Consider the following 18,510-nt stretch of genomic DNA (forward strand, 5'->3'; position numbering starts at 1 on the left):
TATATAACTTACATAAGCTCTGTGCTTACATGGTACAATCAACAAGATGAAAACAAGATGAAAACCGCTGAGGTTAAAGGTAAAAGATTAAAAGAATCAATCATAAAACTGAGAGCCATTGTCAGGTTTGAAATGAGATCAAGCTTTAAAGTAGATGGATTAACCACTGTAAATTCCTAACAACACTCATCAAAGCAAACATGCAAACCAAGGTAGTGACATAAAATGTAATAAAATGTAACTGTGCATAGTACAGGGTTCATAAAAAAATATTATGGGAAAAGATAAATCCTTTTGCAACCTGTTGTAGGATTAAGGCAGCTGCAACTATGGGGTGAGGTCTTTACAGCTGAAAAACTGTTCTAGGATCTGGCAGATATATCCACATCCAAGCCGTGAAAACCTGTATCACTCAGTTTGTCAATAACATAGGCTATTTTGTTGTAACTGCTTTTTGGTTTTCAAATTTTGGTTTTCAAGTTACTTTATTGTGATGTTGTTTAAGTTTTGTCCTTTTACCAGGCCACTGGTACACATTTTGTAATCTAGACACAAAAATCAGTCTATATTCTGTGCCTTCCAGTGGGAAAAAGATTTCAATTTATCATCAGTTTGGCATCAAACACTGATACACAATACAAATTATAATCATAATTTGGTCAAAACATAGATCAACTTAACATAAATTCTTTGATATCAATTTGATGTATTTGAAATTTTGATTTTGCTTTTGTCATTTTGACATTTTTTTTATGTTTGTTTTGTTTCAGCCTGTCTTTGGTTGACGTCATACGTAACTGCATTTCATTTGTTCGAAACATTTCTGTATTTGAGGCTAATGCATCTATTGGCTTCTGGCAAGAAGAATTTTTGGGAGTATATGTATTCACAAATCTCTGTCTTGTGTTGCAAGCACATCTGGCTCTATTTACTCCAATGAACGTGCTGTCTGACAGGATCTTTATCAGGATTAAAAACGAATGGTCCTGCAAGATGAAAACGGCCTAAATTAAGCCAATTCTGTTTGAACTACTAATAACATAGTGTACAAGATCTTTGTAATTATTTTTTCATGATATTTAAAAACCAACTGTATTGTGTATTCTCTATAGTTCTAATAGTAAACTTTTTGGCATCATCTGCACTAAGTTCTGTGTTTTATAATCGCTATATTGCCATATTGACTAAACATTTTTATTCTGATCAGAAAGGGCATATTTTTGAATTTTATTAAATAGAAATGACTGGCATTGGTGCAGGGTTTAACTCATTTGAGTGAAATTGAAATAGTGTTATTGTTTTAGTAAATGTACCTTAAAGGAATAGTACACCCAAAACATGATTAGCCTTCATTTTCTACTCACCCCCATGCTGAACAACACTCTGGAGTACTTTTTTGATATCTCAAATGCATCTGGAGATCTGGGAGGCTTCTTGCTGTCTGCTGACATTCAAATAATGGAGGTCTACGGTGCCCGAGACAGAAAGGTCCATAAAAGTCCACAAAAAACGTGTCAATATTCCTCCATACTGCTCGTCCAATGTATTCCAAGTGTCCTGAGTGGGTAGCATCCATAATTTACTCGAAATGAAGTCATTTAGAATGGTTTTAGAGCATAAACAGTAGTGTATAGGATTTCCTGAAAGCGCGAGCCTGCGCGGTCACGAGCCTACAGAAGCCGGCAGACCAAACCAGATGAAAGTGCGCATTCAGCGTCTGCTCTGCCGATAATGCAAGCGTAGAAGAAGAAATGTGCTGTTTACCTGTGCAAAGAAAGAAACAACGAAAGAAAAATGTCTGAGGACTTCAGTGTTGAGGAAGAGCATGAGTTCTTTGCCGAGCTGAATGCGCACTTTCGTCTGGTTTGGTCTGCCGCGGTTTCCGTAGACTCCTGAACGCGCTTTTAGGAAATCCTATACACTACTGTTTATGCTCTAAAAACATTCTAAATGACTTCGTTTCGAGTAAATTCTGGATGCTACCCACTCAGGACACTTGGAATACATTGGACGAGCAGTATGGAGGAATACTGACACGTTTTTTGTGGCTTTTAATGGACCTTTCTGTCTTGGGCACCGTAGACCTCCATTATTTGAATGTCAGCAGACAGCAAGAAGCCTCCCAGATCTCCAGATGCATTTGAGATATCAAAAAAGTACTCCAGAGTGTTGTTCAGCATGGGGGTGAGTAGAAAATGAAGGCTAATCATGTTTTGGGTGTACTATTCCTTTAATTCGTTTGTTTGTCTCATATGGACATACTGTATATACTAATTCATTAAATATTTTCTCCTGAATTTGTTTGGAAAATGTTGACACTGAGTGAGAAAGGTGTAATTATGATGTCAGGCTGGGAACCATATGCTGAGAAGGGTTATGTTTAAATACAAAAGCTTTCTTAATTTAATGCACAGACTAATACTTTTTTTTACATTAGTTTCCATGCAATTGTTGCAATAAAATATAAAAAAAGTAATAAACCATTACTATATAGCTGGAATATATAAATCCAAGTGTGATTAATTATTATAAACTAAAAAGATCATACAGTCAAACTGATTCAAAGTTTTCTATCTAAGGAAAATCAGTTGATTGCATCGACTCATTGACTTGAAGGCAATTCCTCACACTACGCATGCTCTTAGCAACAATGTGAGCGACCATCTGCTCAGGCTGACAGGTGTTCAAGGTTAAAGAAGCAGAGATACAAAAACCAACTGACTTGTAAAGTCCCTTGAGATGACGTGTTGTGAATTGGCGCTATATAAATAAACTGAACTGAATTGAACTGTAAAAGGTGGCCCCATTCAGGAGACACACAGCCAAGTAGACGACCTTCGGGACAACTCCCATGTCAGAGAATGAAGAAAGCACATCCAGCCAGTCAGTCAGTGCAACAGGACTACACTGATATTTCTCTCCAGGATGGCATCACAGCCGAACAGAAACAGACGAGGCAAAGCTACTATGAGAAAAAGCAGAGAGAGCGTAACATTAGAGATTGAACTGACAGATTCTACAGAATGGGAGAATAGAGATAGAATCAAGCAGAATGATGAAATGGGGGTTCCTATGTCCTACAGAAGTCTAAGCCTATAGAAGCATAACTATAGAGATAGCTCAGGATAACCTGAGCCACTCTAACTATAAGCTTTATCAAAAAGGAAAGTTTTAACCCTACCCTTAAAAGTAGACAGGGTGTCTGCCTCACAGACTAAAACTAGTAGTTGGTTCCACAGGAGAGGAGCCTGATAACTAAAAGATCTGCCTCCCATTCTATTTTTAGAAATTCTAGGAACCACTAGTAAACCTGCAGATTGAGACTGAGTGCTCTGTTAGGAACATAAAGAACAATCAGATCTCTGATATAAGATGGAGCTTGGCCATTTAAGGCTTTATATGTGAGATGGAGGATTTTAAATTCTATTCTGGATTTAACAGGAAGCCAATGAAGAGAAGCTAGGATAGGCGAGATATGATCTCTCTTTTTCATTTTCATCAGAACTCTGGCTGCAGCATTTTGGATCAGCTGAAGGCTTTTAACTACAGTTTGTAGACTTCCTGATTGTAAAGAATTACTTTTCACAGATTTTCCACAGATTTTTAACTTTATTATCTGAAATCAGTTTAATCCCATCCAAATTAGGTGACTGACTAATCAGCTTATTTTTAACTTCTGTTTTGTCCGCATTCAGCAGCAGAAAGTTAAGAGTCATCCAGGTTTTTATGTCTTGAAGACATGCCTGTCATCTATGTAATGGGTTAGCTTCATCTGGAGTTATAGACAGATATAGCTGGGTATCATCAGCGTAAGAGTGAAAATGAATCCCATGCTGTCTAATAATTCTACTGATTGAGAGCATATATAGTAAAGAGAATTGGTCCTAGTACTGATCCCTGTGGTACTCCACTGGTAACCATTAAGAGAGGAAGATTTGTCATTAATGTAAACAAACTGAAATTGACCAGATAGATAAGATTCAAACCAGTCTTGTGCTGTTCATGTAATTCCTACAAAATATTCAAGTCTTTCTAAAAGAATATTATAATCGACTGTACCAAAGTACTTTAACTATCCATAATTTTGAACAAATGTGTTTCAAAATTGTATTTAAATCTTTTAACCCCTTATCACTGTTGCTTTGCTTCTTTTATTTTAGGGCAAGACCGGATGTTCAGACTCTTACTTCCTGGAATGCTTCCATTTTGTGGGAGTTAATGTTTAATGAACATCTTTATGATAATGCTCACAAGGAAGCAAAATCAAAAGTTGCCCTTACTGTCTTTGCAGTTGGAAGGTTTGTTTCTCTGTTGGTCATATTTATTTGAATTTCACCAAAATTACTGTCCGAAATCATAACGGAACATAACCAAATACAGCTGAACCCAAATGTTTGCCTGTACAATAAGAAAATGTTGCCTTTTGTCTCAAATGAATTTAGAATAAATCAGTTTAATACTAAGTCATTTTCTGACAGAGTTATACAAGAGATACTTTTATACTACAAAAATACTAAAGTCTTTAAAGATACGCTGTGTTCCATAATTAGATTTAATATGCACAAGTATATTTCAATTATTAAATTTGTAAATTGTTGACTCCAGATTTAATTTTGTGGTCACAGAGTAATAAGAAGATTACATATAAATAAATCTGACAGGTAACTATTTGATTTGTAAAAAAAAAAAAAAAAAAAAAAACTCAAACTAAACTCAAAAGAATATTAGTTTTTACCACTTGTAAACCTCTTTAATATTAAACAATGCACAGGATAGTTATATAATTCCTGTCAAATAAAAATACATTTTTCCAAGAAAAGTCTACAAATAACACTGGAGGCAACCAGGTTTTGCTTACAGAGGCAACTGTTAATGAGACTAGGTTGATAAATTTTGATCGGTTTTAAAATATTTAAACTTATCCAGTGATTTGTGAAAGGCTTCTGAAGTTTGGCTCCGTAAAGAACAATTAAATATAAGTTTCTTACTTTTATGTATTTCTGATGTATTTTGTTTGTCTTTGTTTCCGCCAAAGGTATCTGGAGGCCTATCTCAACACCTTCCTGACCTCAGCCAAAAAGCATTTTATGGTGGGATTACCAGTAACATATTTTGTATTTACGGATTTACCAGAGAAGGCACTGAATATAACCATCTTTCATCAGCATAACATCAAAATTATAAAGGTCAAGAAGTACAACAGGTGGCAAGATATCTCTATGATGCGAATGAAAACGATATCTGAAGTAATCGACACAGTCCTCCAGCACAACTTCAATTATGTCTTTTGCTTCGATGTGGATCAGATATTTACAGCAAGATTTGGCTCTGAAGCTCTTGGGGAGTCGGTGGCTCTACTTCATGCTCACTATTACAAACTACCAAAGAACAGGTTCACGTATGACAGGAATCCAAAATCCAAAGCTTGCATGACTGAAGGTGATTACTACTACCATGCTGCAGTTTTTGGAGGAACTTGTGAAAAGGTAAAGGCTTTGGCAGATTACTGTTACTTGAACATCATGGAGGACAAAATGAATGATGTGGAGGCTTTATGGCATGATGAAAGTCACCTAAACAAGTACTTCTGGCTAAATAAACCTACTAAGTTACTCTCCCCCGAGTACTGCTGGGACAGAAGTCTCCCTAAAAATGACATACTTATCAAACGCCTAGTATGGGCTCCAAAAGATTATAAAAAACTTCGTATTCCTTAATGTGCACAAGAACTTTTTAATATGATATTGGAGAGGAAAATACATATGGTTAACCGTCTAATATGTGCCCCAAAAAATTATAACAAGCTGTGTACCCACTACTTTGCACAGAACATTTAAAGTGTGATAAACTAAATAAGAGAGATATATATATATTTTTTAAATATGTGGAAGTTTGGTTATTAAATTATCTGACTGGCTTGGGTAAATCAGGTCAAATCAGATATTCAAGGAACACAGCTATAACTTTTATTCATTTTTTTATGTAATTAACCATCTCAGAAAACTCTCAAGCTTTGTATATGTTTGTCTTAAATCATTGTAAATATATCAGTTTTGCACTCACATTTGATGAATGAAATGAATATGCACAACATATTTCACACAACAAAGCAACCATAGTACATATTATTAGTACTTCAGCAAAATTCTACACTAAGCGAAATGTTATGTTTACATGGGTGCACATACAGCGTTAATCTCACTCCTCCAAAGCACTTTGGATGGACATGATGTTGAATGTAATTTTCAGTGCCCAAAAGCCTGAACACATAAATTTTATATTTTAGTTGAGCTTTAGCTTGTAAGTCAAAATTCCATGAACATATAGATGTAGTGAGCTGTTTAGCTGGAAGAAGTACTCGTAGCTTTTTAAGCAATGAAGACATGGGGTGAAAAAGAGTTGAAATATGGTCCTCTAAGTGTCGGCATACCTTTAGGCAACAATAGGCACATTTAAATAAGAAACGTGTTTTTACCAGATAAGACCCTTATTGACACACGTTTTTTGTTTAACTGATTATCTGATGAAGTACTCAAAACCAGATTCCGTAAAAGTAAAAAAAAAAAAAATCCACTGGACTTGGTTTCCAAGATTTGAAGACGTTTCTCCACCTCTCCAGGAAGCTTTCTCAATTCAAATGTCTGGATCCGCAGTGAGTTTGAGTCTTTATATAGAGAAGGCCTTGTATTGCTTGGAAACATGCAAATGGAAACCAATGAGAGGGTGGTTTGGTTCCATTGTTAGCCTGTAATATCTGAAACCTGTCTATGATTCTGAAGGTTGTTAAAGGGGGGATTGTCTCCTGTAATACCTGAAACTTGTCTATGATTGTTTGAACTTTTACGGAATGACTATGACCTGGATGACTGAGAATCTTCATCAGCTGAAAACCAGATGTTAGTTTAAACGCTGTTCTCAAGTGATTCTTATATTGTTTTAATGTGGACCTGAATTAAAGGTGCAGGGCAAAGTTAAAATGAATTAAGGCTACAAAGATTTATTCAAATGAAGAAAAGTTAAACATTTATGTCTCTAAAGACACAAATCTAAAAGACAAAGGATTAATTCATTGCTATTGGATGAATAAAATGTAAGCTTATAATTTTATGGTAATATAGATGTAGATAAAATTGTTAAGTTATGTTGATGTGATGAAAAATGTTTATGTTTGAATTTAGCATATTAAAGGTTATATCAATAATTAAATGCCCAATATGTTCAATTGAATTGTGTTTTTTTATTTATTTTTCTTTTCTTTTGTTTTTTTTTTCCTGTATTAGATTTGTCCTTTAGGCTACTTTTGATTCTTTTCTTTAAGCATTGTTATATCCCATTTTAATTTCAAGTGTTAGTTTCCTGCTTATTCTGGACCAGTTTTATATCAATTTTTGTATCAAGATAATGTTTGTTGTGCTTCCACTTTAAATATGTTTCAGCTCTTGTCATAAATTTCAGCTTATATACAAAATGTACATTTTCTGAATATTTTTTTTTGTGGTAAAAATAATTTGCACACATTTAATCTACCTCTAAAGAAATTAAGTTCATTGTATAATATGATAAGATAGTGCTTCCAAGTTTAACAACCAAAGGTCTTAGAGTTCAAGTTTCATACACTAATGACTCAGTTTGCTCTCTGTAGATTTAAGTTACAGGTTTGTACTTAAACAAGATAGATATAAATGATAGATATAAATGCTTCATTTTTGTTTCCATTGGGTATAAATTTGGGATAAAACAGAAAACTGTTTCTTTGACCCAGATAGTTCTCTGTCATTGTTCTTAAGGAAAATAGCATGATAATACAGAACATTACAGTTCCGCAATAAAAAAAAATCCTTTAATTCAGGCTTTTTGACATCTTTATGGAGGGGACTATTATTTATGGAGGGGATTATTCTTTAACAGGTTATAAAAAAAACTTGTTCTATGATATGCTTTCATTTAGTGGGTAACTATTAACAGTTTATAATCTTAGCTAGGTACCTTAGCCATGTTGGTGTGTTTGTTTTAATGTTCAGTAAAACCTAATAGGAAAATACCATGATAATACAGAACATTACAGTACCGCAATAAAAAAAATCCTTTAATTCGGGCTTTTTGACATCTTTATAGAGGGGACCATTATTCTTTAACAGGTTGTAAAGAGAACTTGTTCTATGATATGCTTTCATTAAGTGGGTAACTATTAACAGTTTTTAATTTTAGATATGTACCTTAGCTATGTTGGTGTGTTTGTTTTAATGTTCAGTAAAACCTAATAGGCAAACAAATCTGTAAACTTAGGCCACCTGTTCATTTTTTGGACATCTTTTTCTCAGGTTTTGAATTACTTTCTTAACCAGTCTTTTTGCAGCATCCCCAAGCACTAGCCTTATCCTTAACTTTGTCATGTAGGTGGAGCTATTGTGTCAAACTGAACAAAAAATTTTATTCATATACTGCCACCATGTGGTATACCATTAACTGGTCAATCTTTCCATTCTTTACCTCAGTAATATCCCAAGTTTAGTCTTCAGGAGTTGTTTTTTAAGGCACTTTACCAGAATGGCCTAAAAGTCATGTTCTTACTTTCTAGTAGTCATTTTTTGCACTGCAAGGGGAAGCTGAGTACCCAGAAAGAACATATGCATACATGGGAAGAACATGCAAACTCCATACAGAAAGACCGTGGGCTTGGGACATAGCCAAAGACTTTCTTGCTGCAAACTGCACCAAAAAAGAAAATTATCATGGGGTGCCTGTTTATTAAACCTGGCTGAATTAAGCGCTTATTGTACTGTACAAAAGCGACACAATAGTTGACACAAAGTTTTTAAACCTGAATATTATAGGCCATTTAATTCTCTTTTTTTTGCCCTGCGACAGATTGGTGGGACCACTTATGTAGACTACTTATGTTCTGAAACAATAGTAATTTTTTGATCAGTTCAGAAATTAGTATCCTTGTGTCATTTAAATATTGCAATCTTAGTTTACTGTTGATCAGGTAAAAAAAAAAAAATATATATATATATATATATATATGTATATATATATACCCATATATATACATATATATATATATATATAAACACCATTATTTTTTTATTTATTTTATCTCAAGGTTCAGTGATGGTGGAGGGGTGCAATCCATGAGTGAAAGCTTTGGTCCTTGGCGCAGCAGTCACAGGTTTGAGTCCTGTGGCCTTTGCTGCATGTTATGAGGTGCCCCCAGGGACATAAATCAGAATTAACTTGCATATACACATATTAAATTACACTCTTCCATATAATATACTGAAAACCTCACACAAACACTAGTAAAAAGCTCTCACATAAACTAGTGAAAACATTTACCTCTTATATAATCTACTTAAAAGCTCTCATACAAAGTAGTGAGAACTGTTCATATAAACTGGTGAAAAGCTTTACCTTTCATACACACTACTAGAAAGCTTTCATATACACTATTAAAAAGCTCTCATATACACTATTAGAACGCTCTCATATACACTATTAGAACGCTCTCATATACACTATTAGAAAGCTCTCATAAACACTATTAGAACGCTCTCATATACACTATTAGAAAGCTCTCATATACACTACTAGAACGCTCTCATAAACACTATTAGAACGCTCTCATAAACACTATTAGAACGCTCTCATAAACACTATTAGAACGCTCTCATATACACTATTAGAACGCTCTCATAAACACTATTAGAACGCTCTCATATACACTATTAGAAAGCTCTCATACACGCTACTAGAAAGCTCTCATATACACTATTAGAATGCTCTCATATACACTATTAGAACGCTCTCATATACACTATTAGAACGCTCTCATATACACTATTAGAAAGCTCTCATAAACACTATTAGAACGCTCTCATATACACTATTAGAAAGCTCTCATATACACTATTAGAACGCTCTCATATACACTATTAGAACGCTCTCATATACACTATTAGAATGCTCTCATATACACTATTAGAACGCTCTCATATACACTATTAGAACGCTCTCATATACACTATTAGAAAGCTCTCATAAACACTATTAGAACGCTCTCATATACACTATTAGAAAGCTCTCATATACACTACTAGAACGCTCTCATAAACACTATTAGAATGCTCTCATATACACTATTAGAACGCTCTCATATACACTATTAGAACGCTCTCATATACACTATTAGAAAGCTCTCATAAACACTATTAGAACGCTCTCATATACACTATTAGAAAGCTCTCATATACACTATTAGAACGCTCTCATATACACTATTAGAACGCTCTCATATACACTATTAGAATGCTCTCATATACACTATTAGAACGCTCTCATATACACTATTAGAACGCTCTCATATACACTATTAGAAAGCTCTCATAAACACTATTAGAACGCTCTCATATACACTATTAGAAAGCTCTCATATACACTATTAGAACGCTCTCATATACACTATTAGAACGCTCTCATATACACTATTAGAACGCTCTCATATACACTATTAGAAAGCTCTCATAAACACTATTAGAACGCTCTCATATACACTATTAGAAAGCTCTCATATACACTATTAGAACGCTCTCATATACACTATTAGAACGCTCTCATATACACTATTAGAACGCTCTCATATACACTATTAGAACGCTCTCATATACACTATTAGAACGCTCTCATATACACTATTAGAAAGCTCTCATAAACACTATTAGAACGCTCTCATATACACTATTAGAAAGCTCTCATACACGCTACTAGAAAGCTCTCATACACACTACTGAAAAGCTATTAGCGGATTTCAGTTGAAACGGAAGGTGTTTCAGTTGAAACGGAAGGTGTTTCAATGAAACAGGAAGGACCGTCATTACACCAGAAGTTGTTTTAAACGGAGGTCATTCTGGCTAGCTCCGTACATTTTGTGCTATCTCCGGCCGAAATTGTATCAAATAAAATTATTGATTCATGCTCAGCTATCCGCTAAACAACTCACAGAAGCATGGGCATTACTCGACTTTATTTTTTATGTTTTTGCTTTAACAGAGATCCTTTTCCGGTGTTGTGCGAAATTCTGTTCCCATGTGAAAATCTGTTCCACCTGTGTCGGGAGCGCGCCGCGCATTGCAGCCACATAAGCGGATCTGATCATTTCCCAGGCCTTTCGGATCATTTCTTGGTTAAATAAAAAGTCGTAAAATTATACAAGGTTGAGACATTTAGTTTAATCAGCCGCTGTTGTTTACAAAATTGTAAAATAAAAAAAATAAATGCGGTTTTCTTATGCTGTTTTGTGTTGTTATTTTAAACGCCAAGAGAATCAGTCTCTTTCCAAGTTTTTTCACTTCAGCCTGACAGAAATAAAAGTCAAGTCACCAAATACCAAATTTGTATTTATAATTTTTTATTACTGATATAAGATGATGGGAAGTGCCTGATAGCAGTTCCATAATATGGAAACAAATTAATTTAGCTGCAAATCTTAAACTGTGTTTATTCCTCTCTTCATCAACAACAAACCATCTGGATTCGGTGATATTTGAGCAATGTTTGCCTAAATTAAAGGAGGGGGACCATATATTTTAGCTTTCTAATAGTGTGTATGAGAGCGTTCTAATAGTGTATATGAGAGCTTTCTAGTAGTGTATATGAGAGTGTTCTAATAGTGTATATGAGAGCGTTCTAACAGTGTATATGAGAGCATTTCAATCTGAAAAACTCACAGAGAGAGAAAGATGCAATTAGAAGAGTTTATTGATACAATAGTTTGAACTTTGGCGCTCAGGCCTCGGCAGGAAACATAAATGCTGGTTTATACTTTAATGCAGATAAACTGATGTATGAGAATAAGTTTGGTTAATCCATAGAGGCTGGTATACAGGGTGATGCTTGAGTTAGATGTCACTGAATGAACAAAGTTTGCATAAACTGTCCATGAAGAGCAAGCATGAAGCGACTGTGGAGAGAAAAAACTCCCCTTTGGGAAGAAATCTCTGGCAGAACCAGGCTCAACGTGGCGGTCTTCTGCCAGACCGTTTAAAGTGACAGGGAACTCCATGAAAGTCTGGAGGGAGTACACACTGGAGGTGAGGTTGAAGGAGCATCGAGGAGGAGTCGGATGAGCTTACTACAATGGTGGAGAAGGGGATGGAGGTGGGTTGTCTGAATCAAAGTCCGACATAGGAGCGATGGATCTTGCGCTTGTTGAAGAGCAGGCCTAGAGATGATTTGGAGTGGCTTTAAGTAGAGTGCTGGAAGATGATTGGGCATCAAGGAAAGTGGCTTGAAGCGGGTTGGCTGCGTCGGAGGCGGATCAGCCTCAGATTGAATGGAAGTAATCAGAGTTTCTTCAGTTGAATTTCCGCCTTAGCTTCATTTCAATCTGAAAAACTCACAGAGAGAGAAAGATGCAATTAGAAGAGTTTATTGATACAATAGTTTGAACTTTGGCGCTCAGGCCTCAGCAGGAAACATAAACGCTGGTTTATACTTTAATGCAGATAAACTGATGTATGAGAATAAGGATATTCCCCCCAAAAATTGCCGAGGTACAGGCCTGAGCGCCAGCATATGCAGAAAGCGGAGGGAGAAGGATGAGTACAGAAGGACTTCATTATGCACAGGCTGATACACGTGATAAATGAATAATCATGACAGTGATCATAGCAGTGAGCATGGCAGAGAGAAAATAAAGGAGTTTTGCAGAATGCTTAGCAGGGTGCATTGCAGGAAGCATGGAAACATTGCAGGGAGCATTGCAGGAAGCATAGGAACATGCAGGGAGCATAGCAGAAAGCAAGGCAGGAAACGACAGGGGATGTGGCGAGGAAGCAGGTTGGAAACACACAGGGAGCATGGCAGGGAACAAGGCTTGGGACCACAGGGAGCATGGCAGGGAACACACAGGGAGCATGACAGGGAACAAGGCCAGGGACCACAGGGAGCATGGCAGGGAACACACAGGGAGCATGGCAGGGAACACACAGGGAGCATGGCAGGGAACGGCCAGGGAGCAAGGCCAGGGAGCATGGCAGGGAACAAGGCCAGGGAGCATGGCAGGGAACAAGGCCAGGGACCACGGGGAGCATGGCAGGGAACCACAGGGAGCATGGCAGGGAACACACAGGGAGCATGGCAGGGAGCACACAGGGAGCATGGCAGGGAGCATGGCAGGGAACAAGGCCAGGGACCACAGGTAGCATGGCAGGGAGCACACAGGGAGCATGGCAGGGAGCACACAGGGAGCATGGCAGGGAGCACACAGGGAGCATGGCAGGGAGCACACAGGGAGCATGGCAGGGAGCACACAGGGAGCATGGCAGGGAGCACACAGGGAGCATGGCAGGGAACACACAGGGAGCATGGCAGGGAACACACAGGGAGCATGGCAGGCAGGTAAAGTGGCAGGGATCACACGGAGAGCGTGGCAGGGCGCATGGCAGGGAACATGACTCACGGGGAGCATAGCGGGAAGCATAGCAGGAAACACCCAGGGAGCATGGCAGAATGCAAGGCAGGGAATGAGGCAGGGAACACACAGGGAACATAGCAGGGTGCGTGGCAGGGAGCAATGATTTAGCGAAGATGAGAATATATTTTAAACCACCACCAGTATTCGAAGTTAGCTTACCTTACAGACAGAGAGAGCGTTGAGCTGCTAAGATTGAAGAGTGTTCGGGGCAGATATAGGATTTATAGGCTGAAAAAGTCTATTGGCCCAACTGCTGGAGAGAAGCCACAGAGACACCACGAGCAGCTGTTTTGTGGCTGCCCCTATCCTAAATCAGTGGCTGGAATAATGACTGAATGAAAAGCCACAGATTCTAATAGTATTCTGAGATGGTCTTGGAACCAGCATGGTGACGCGGGAGAACCCTTGCGCGTGACGAAGTGGCTTGAAATGAGGGAAAAACTTTTGGCGCTTTGAACAGATTAAACATGGTGATAAACGGGCAAAGGGGCCATCTGTACGTAAGATAGAAATAAAACAAGGGCCTTTCCTTTAGAATGATTCAAGATATTTGTAAGATCGATGTGGAAACGAAGATCCGAAAGAGACAAATGCCGGGAAGGATCGAAACAACTATTAGTTGAAGTGAAGCTAAACCTGATTTATGTAGAAACTGGAGGAAGTAAGTACGAACGAAGAGAGTGGGTTAGTTAAGGATGAGTTCTTCTAGCGGAGGAACGGGGGTCGGAAGGAGATCGGCAGAAGGACGAAGATGTGGAAGGTCTGAAATTTAAAACGAGAAAGAGCATCAGCAGCATGGTTAGAAAGACCAGGAACGTGTCGAGCATAGATGATGGAGTTGTAAGAGACTGCTTGCCAAGTTATGCCTCTAATGAATGGCATGAGAGATTGAGAGGAGGAGCGACCTTAGAGATGGCGTCAACGACTGCCATGTTGTCGCAGAAGCGGATATGCGCATTCTCCTCCAAAGCGGGCCCCACAGACGGCAAGCTACGGCTAAAGGTAAACCTCGCATAGCGCAAATGACTGAGAACTAGTAAAAGAGGGAGGCCATGAACCAGCAAACACCTGTCCTGAAAGAAACCCCCCAAAACCTACGGATGGGGCAGCATCCGTGAAAAATTGGAGCGTGTCAGCGTTTGAATGATGCCATCGAAAATAATTGCCCTTCCATTTACAAGAAGTCTAGCCCAGAAGGAAGGATCGGAACGGCAACCTTCGTCCAGAGAAACCTAATCTAAGAGAGAGGGAACAGAGTTAGCTAGGTCAAGCAGTCGGGAAATGAAGGAACGACCATGATGCGCACAGCAAAATAAGGTGACCAAGCAAAGAAGCAACTGACGTTTGGAAATAATTGATGCAGAGCTATAAGACTGAGAAATCTCACGAATCTGAGACAGCTTGTCTGCGGGCAGGGATGCCATCATGGCCACTGAAACGAGAGCTATGCCTAGAAACACAATTTGTAACAGGGCCGATGGTTTTTCTTCGGACAGGGGAACACCAAGTGGTTAAGAGCTTTAGTTTAAGGAGTGACGAACTGGGCTAATGGAGGGAGGATCTATGCGTAGGAAACCATCCTGAGATGAAGAACGCATGGCAAATGAGTAACATTAAGGAGAATCCAACACAGAGCTTCTGAGATTGTCAAACAGACAATGACTGCTCCTGCAGCGGAAGGTGAGACGGACAGCAAAGTAGAACAGAGACTTCCATTTAGCTCCGAACAGGAGCCATTGAGAAGGGTGAATGAAAATAATTTTGTCTGCTTTGGCCAGCCAGGCCCCTTGGCCGGTGGTCTTAATGAGAGAAATAGCGTGGTCTACAGAAGCGTAGTGAAGAGAAAAGGAGGAAAGAGGGAAGAGGCTATTTATGGAGGAGTGACGGCCAGAATGAGGGGCAGATAAGTCCAATATGAGCCTCATTTTCCCGGAATATAGCGGTTAGCTACCACTAGGGGGCTCACACGAAAGGGAGCAGACAGAGAATGTTTTGAAAGGACCAATCGTGAAACTCTTGGACACAACTTGTGAAGCAGCTGATCTACGACGTCTGGTTCTTTAAAGCAGATTGGAGATTAGGGGAGACGTGGGTGAGGGGGGGTGGTGCAGACTCCGAAATGAAAACCTTGAGACAGACCGGTAAGAATGAAGTTGACGAAAGTGCGGTCGGATGATGGGTAAGATAAATTGCCAATTCAGAAATAATGATGGGCGTAGAAGATGACGGGCTATTAATGTTTGAAGGATTTCTCATGAACAGAACACGACGGGGACAGACGGACTTGGGATGCGCATCCTAGCAAAGCTGCAAATGTGGAGAAACTGCAATTAGGAAAGGTGCATGTACTTTCATTAAACTTATTACAGATGGGTCTGGAATTGAATATCTGGACGTTTCTACCTCGGCGGTCTGTGGGCTGGGCAAGTGTAGAAGAGAACGGAGGAGGAATAGATTGAATGCTAGACTTAAAGGGTATAGATGGGCAAAACGCGCCCGGATGATTTGAAACAGCTGTAATGTCACCTGCTGAGGCGACTTGATGTTCAACTTCACAGGAGGGGAGGGTGAGTGAAACTAAATTAATATATTTCCCTTATATAATATTGCAACAGGCAAGGAGAAATGTTAGAATACATAGAAATATATAAACTGCCTGGATGGAAAGGGCGGGGGAAGCATAATGAAAAAAAAAAAAGAAAAAGAAAATTATAATAGAAACATGGTTAGATACGTCTTACCTAGAGCTGGCTCAGGGCGGGCGTAGGCGAGTGTGAATGTAGGAGGAGGAGGAAGGGGATCCCGCTGCGAAGCTGAAGGCAGTGATGACGTGGTAGTGTGGGGATTTCCCAAGGCTTGGACACGTGCAGACAGAGTCTGAACGGAGCGATTTAGAGAGTCCAGGGTGGAGCATAGAGAAGCCGAAAACTGGTCAACTGCGGGAGGATTGTGGAAGGGTGGAGCCGCTATGGATTGAGAAACTGACATGGTGGGAACATCTGAAGAAGGACCTGGGTTTGCGTCGGAACGGAGAGAGGGACCGGGCGCTATGGCGGCTGGAGCTGGGACGTTCTCTGCTGCGTTTGCATGACCGCTTACGAACCCTGGAGCGGAGTGCGGAGGACGGAGATGAGAGAGCGGCTAGACGGGAACTCCTTCGAGCCGGAGGATTGGAGGTAAGTTGATTTGTCTGAATCAAAGTCCGACATAGGAGCGATGGATCTTGCGCTTGTTGAAGAGCAGGCCTAGAGATGATTTGGAGTGGCTTTAAGTAGAGTGCTGGAAGATGATTGGGCATCAAGGAAAGTGGCTTGAAGCGGGTTGGCTGCGTCGGAGGCGGATCAGCCTCAGATTGAATGGAAGTAATCAGAGTTTCTTCAGTTGAATTTCCGCCTTAGCTTCATTCTAGTAGTGTATATGAGAGTGTTCTAATAGTGTATATGAGAGCGTTCTAATAGTGTATATGAGAGCTTTCTAATAGTGTATATGAGAGCGTTCTAACAGTGTATATGAGAGCATTCTAGTAGTGTATATGAGAGCTTTCTAATAGTGTATATGAGAGCGTTCTAATAGTGTATATGAGAGCTTTCTAATAGTGTATATGAGAGCGTTCTAATAGTGTATATGAGAGCATTCTAGTAGTGTATATGAGAGCTTTCTAATAGTGTATATGAGAGCGTTCTAATAGTGTATATGAGAGCGTTCTAATAGTGTATATGAGAGCGTTCTAGTGTATATGAGAGCTTTTTAATAGTGTATATGAAAGCTTTCTAGTAGTGTGTATGAAAGGTAAAGCTTTTCACCAGTTTATATGAACAGTTCTCACTACTTTGTATGAGAGCTTTTGAGTAGATTATATAAGAGGTAAATGTTTTCACTAGTTTATGTGAGAGCTTTTTACTAGTGTTTGTGTGAGGTTTTCAGTATATTATATGGAAGAGTGTAATTTAATATGTGTATATGCAAGTTAATTCTGATTTATGTCCCTGGGGGCACCTCATAGCATGTCATCCATGTCTCTCTAACCCCATTTCCTGTCAACCTACTTTCAAAAATAAAGGCCACTAAGGCCTAAAATTAATTTTACAAATATTTTTGCACAAGTTTGGCATAAAAAAATATGTCAAAAGTACATCAGAGTAATTTCAGTGATATTTCTAAGCAGTTTAATATTGAAGTAATGTCAAAATGACATTAAATCAATGTCAAAGGATCTATGTAAGGTGGACTAATGTTTTTTTGTTTTTTTTTTCAAACTAAATTATGATAATTAGCTATCTGTATTTGATGTTATATTGATGTTGACATCTTTTGCCCAAGAGGATCGTGGTTGTCAAAATCTTGACCAATCTTCAACATCAAGATGTAAGAGTGTCTGGTGGGAAGGGCTTTTTTTCGGATGCCCTATCAAGTTGTACTGCAGACTTTCCCGTTTATGAGAATTTCCTTTTTAAAGAAATAAATACTTTTTTATTATGTCCACAAGATGGCGATAGAGTATTAAAAAAATTATTTACCAAGTTCTACTGTACATGTATGCAACTAAAAACGGCAGAAACCTAATATTTAAATCCAATGTATAGATTATTGTTTTAATCCTGAGAAGATGAATAAACTGAAGATTATTCATGTTTATGAAATTACAATGTGTGTTTTGATGAGGCTCGTTTGTCAGATAAAATTACTTTTAGAAAACATTTTATAACCTCTTAGGAGATCTCATCATTTTGGATAAGATATTTGTTATTTCAGTGAAAGACAGAGTTTTATTTATTCTTTGGCAGGATTAAATAATCTTGGCACTTATGCAGATTATTTAATTTGAAGAGTAAAAGAAGTTGCAAATGATTGCAACAGTAAGCTAGCGCAGGAGAAGTGTTATTCAGATTATAATATACAGATTATATTTATGTATTAAAGCAACAATGAAATAAAAAAAAATGTCTTCATTGCATTTTTACAAATAACAGAACTCAATTTAATCCATAATCACATCTGCAGGGATACTTATCCAATGTCTAAAAATATAATTAAAG

At 38.2% G+C, this 18,510-nt stretch overlaps 1 protein-coding gene across 1 annotated transcript; it reads left to right on the plus strand.

Annotated features, from left to right (window-relative positions):
- The first annotated feature begins 329 nt into the window (after positions 1-329).
- LOC119796330 (N-acetyllactosaminide alpha-1,3-galactosyltransferase-like) lies at positions 330-6,618 on the plus strand. The gene is made up of 3 exons (XM_038304835.1): positions 330-334; positions 4,161-4,298; positions 5,036-6,618. The coding sequence occupies exons 1-3, from the start codon at positions 330-332 to the stop codon at positions 5,715-5,717; spliced, it is 825 nt and encodes a 274-aa protein (XP_038160763.1). The 3' UTR covers positions 5,718-6,618.
- Positions 6,619-18,510: the final 11,892 nt, after the last annotated feature.

Source organism: Cyprinodon tularosa, unplaced genomic scaffold (genome assembly GCF_016077235.1).
Source record: "Cyprinodon tularosa strain WSP-4 unplaced genomic scaffold, ASM1607723v1 ctg543, whole genome shotgun sequence".
NCBI classification, from domain to species: Eukaryota; Metazoa; Chordata; class Actinopteri; order Cyprinodontiformes; family Cyprinodontidae; genus Cyprinodon; species Cyprinodon tularosa.